Source organism: Cucurbita moschata, unplaced genomic scaffold (assembly GCF_002738365.1).
Source record: "Cucurbita moschata cultivar Rifu unplaced genomic scaffold, Cmos_1.0 Cmo_Scf00004, whole genome shotgun sequence".
In the NCBI taxonomy this organism is placed as follows: domain Eukaryota; kingdom Viridiplantae; phylum Streptophyta; class Magnoliopsida; order Cucurbitales; family Cucurbitaceae; genus Cucurbita; species Cucurbita moschata.
In genome coordinates, this window is record NW_019268520.1 from 5,540,127 (window position 1) to 5,541,630 (window position 1,504).

A 1,504-nucleotide genomic window follows, 5' to 3' on the forward strand; every position below is an offset into this window, starting at 1 on the left:
GGTTTTTTTTTTTTTTTTTTTTTTTTTTTTTTTTTTTTTTTTTTTTTTTTTTTTTTGTGTGTGAGACTGAATGTATTTTTGAACAGATTATCTAGTTGATGAGGGCACAGAATGCAATTCTACATCAGATTTACTTTTGGAACGTAATCGAGAGCAAAGCCTGGTCAATCTTTTGCTTCCTTGCTTGGTGCTGCTTCTCCATCTCTTGCAAACTCTGCAGGTTGTTAATGTGTAACCAGAATTTCAGAGTTCTTTACAATTAATGAGTAACTTGGTACTTGGTAATTGGTACTTGGTACTTGGTTTTTGTTTTTATTTATTTTCATAGTTAGGATAGTTTGATTGATATGTACGTCTTATTGTTATTATTACTATTTTACATTAGGAATACTGTTTACTTGCAAGACTGTTATTATTATTATTTTACATTAGGAATACTGTTTACTTACATGTGTGTGTCTAAATAGATAGACCGCTTGTGTTTTTCTGAGTCAGAATAAAGGCTCATCTGCAAAAATAGCCTACAAATTTTCAGAATAATTTTCCAACCTCTTAACGTTTCCCATCTATGAAATAGCTGTCTGAACCTCGATATTTTTAAGAACCTCCCTGGGCCAAATACCATAGTGTATTTTAGTTATTTGACTTCTGATGATTTTGGAAGTAATTGATAGTTTTGATGAATATACCAAGCATTTTAATGCCTTGTTATTCCGTATTGTTTATCCTGTTTCATTATAATTTATCTTTTTCATTTGCAATTATATGTAGGTTGCTAAAGAGGAGCATAGGAATTCAAAATTAATGAATGCTCTTGTAAGATTGCATCGAGAAGTAAGGTATGAAAGAATTTTTAGTGCAGGACAGCTCAAGTTTTCCACTCATGATTGACCCTTTGTGATTGCAGTCCAAAACTAGCTGCATGTGCTTTTGATTTATCCACTTCGTTTCCAAATTCTGCACTTGGTTTTGGAGCTGTCTGCCATCTTCTGGTGTCTGTACTTGCTTGTTGGCCTGTATATGGCTGGTCTCCTGGTCTTTTCAGCTCGCTCCTTGATAGTGTCCAAGCTACCTCCTTACAGGCTTTGGGCCCAAAAGAAACTTGCAGCTTGCTCTGTCTCCTGGTACGCAAGTCTTGAGATTCCTAAAGAATGTATTTTTATCCATAGAAGTAGCATTTTTAAATGGCTGATACAAATCAATATTTTATGGAGTGATTTTTTATGCTTGCTAGTACATTAGTGAACAGTGAAGCCTTTGAATGTCAAAAAGTAGGTAACTGCTATGACCTTGGTATCCGTCCTTGGTTGATATCAATCCCCTTTAAGAGTGGACGTGGTAGTTGTGTGTACTTTTTCGTTGAATTAAATCTTCCAATGCTTCAACTTGTATGCCTGCGGAACATTTTTTTTTCTTTTCTTTTGTTTAATATAACTATGAGATAGACATATTTTTCATTTTAACCCAACAAAAAAAAAAAAAAAAAAAAAAAAAAAAAAAAAAA

At 33.2% G+C, this 1,504-nt stretch overlaps 1 protein-coding gene across 1 annotated transcript in view; it reads left to right on the forward strand.

Moving 5' to 3' along the window:
- The window catches only part of LOC111441566, a 19,655-nt gene that overhangs the window by 10,057 nt on the left and 8,094 nt on the right, over window positions 1-1,504 (forward strand). The window contains exons 15-17 of the mRNA XM_023078610.1: window positions 87-220; window positions 772-839; window positions 908-1,124. Coding sequence (XP_022934378.1) covers window positions 87-220; window positions 772-839; window positions 908-1,124 — 419 coding nt within the window. The remainder of the gene's footprint in view (window positions 1-86; window positions 221-771; window positions 840-907; window positions 1,125-1,504) is intronic.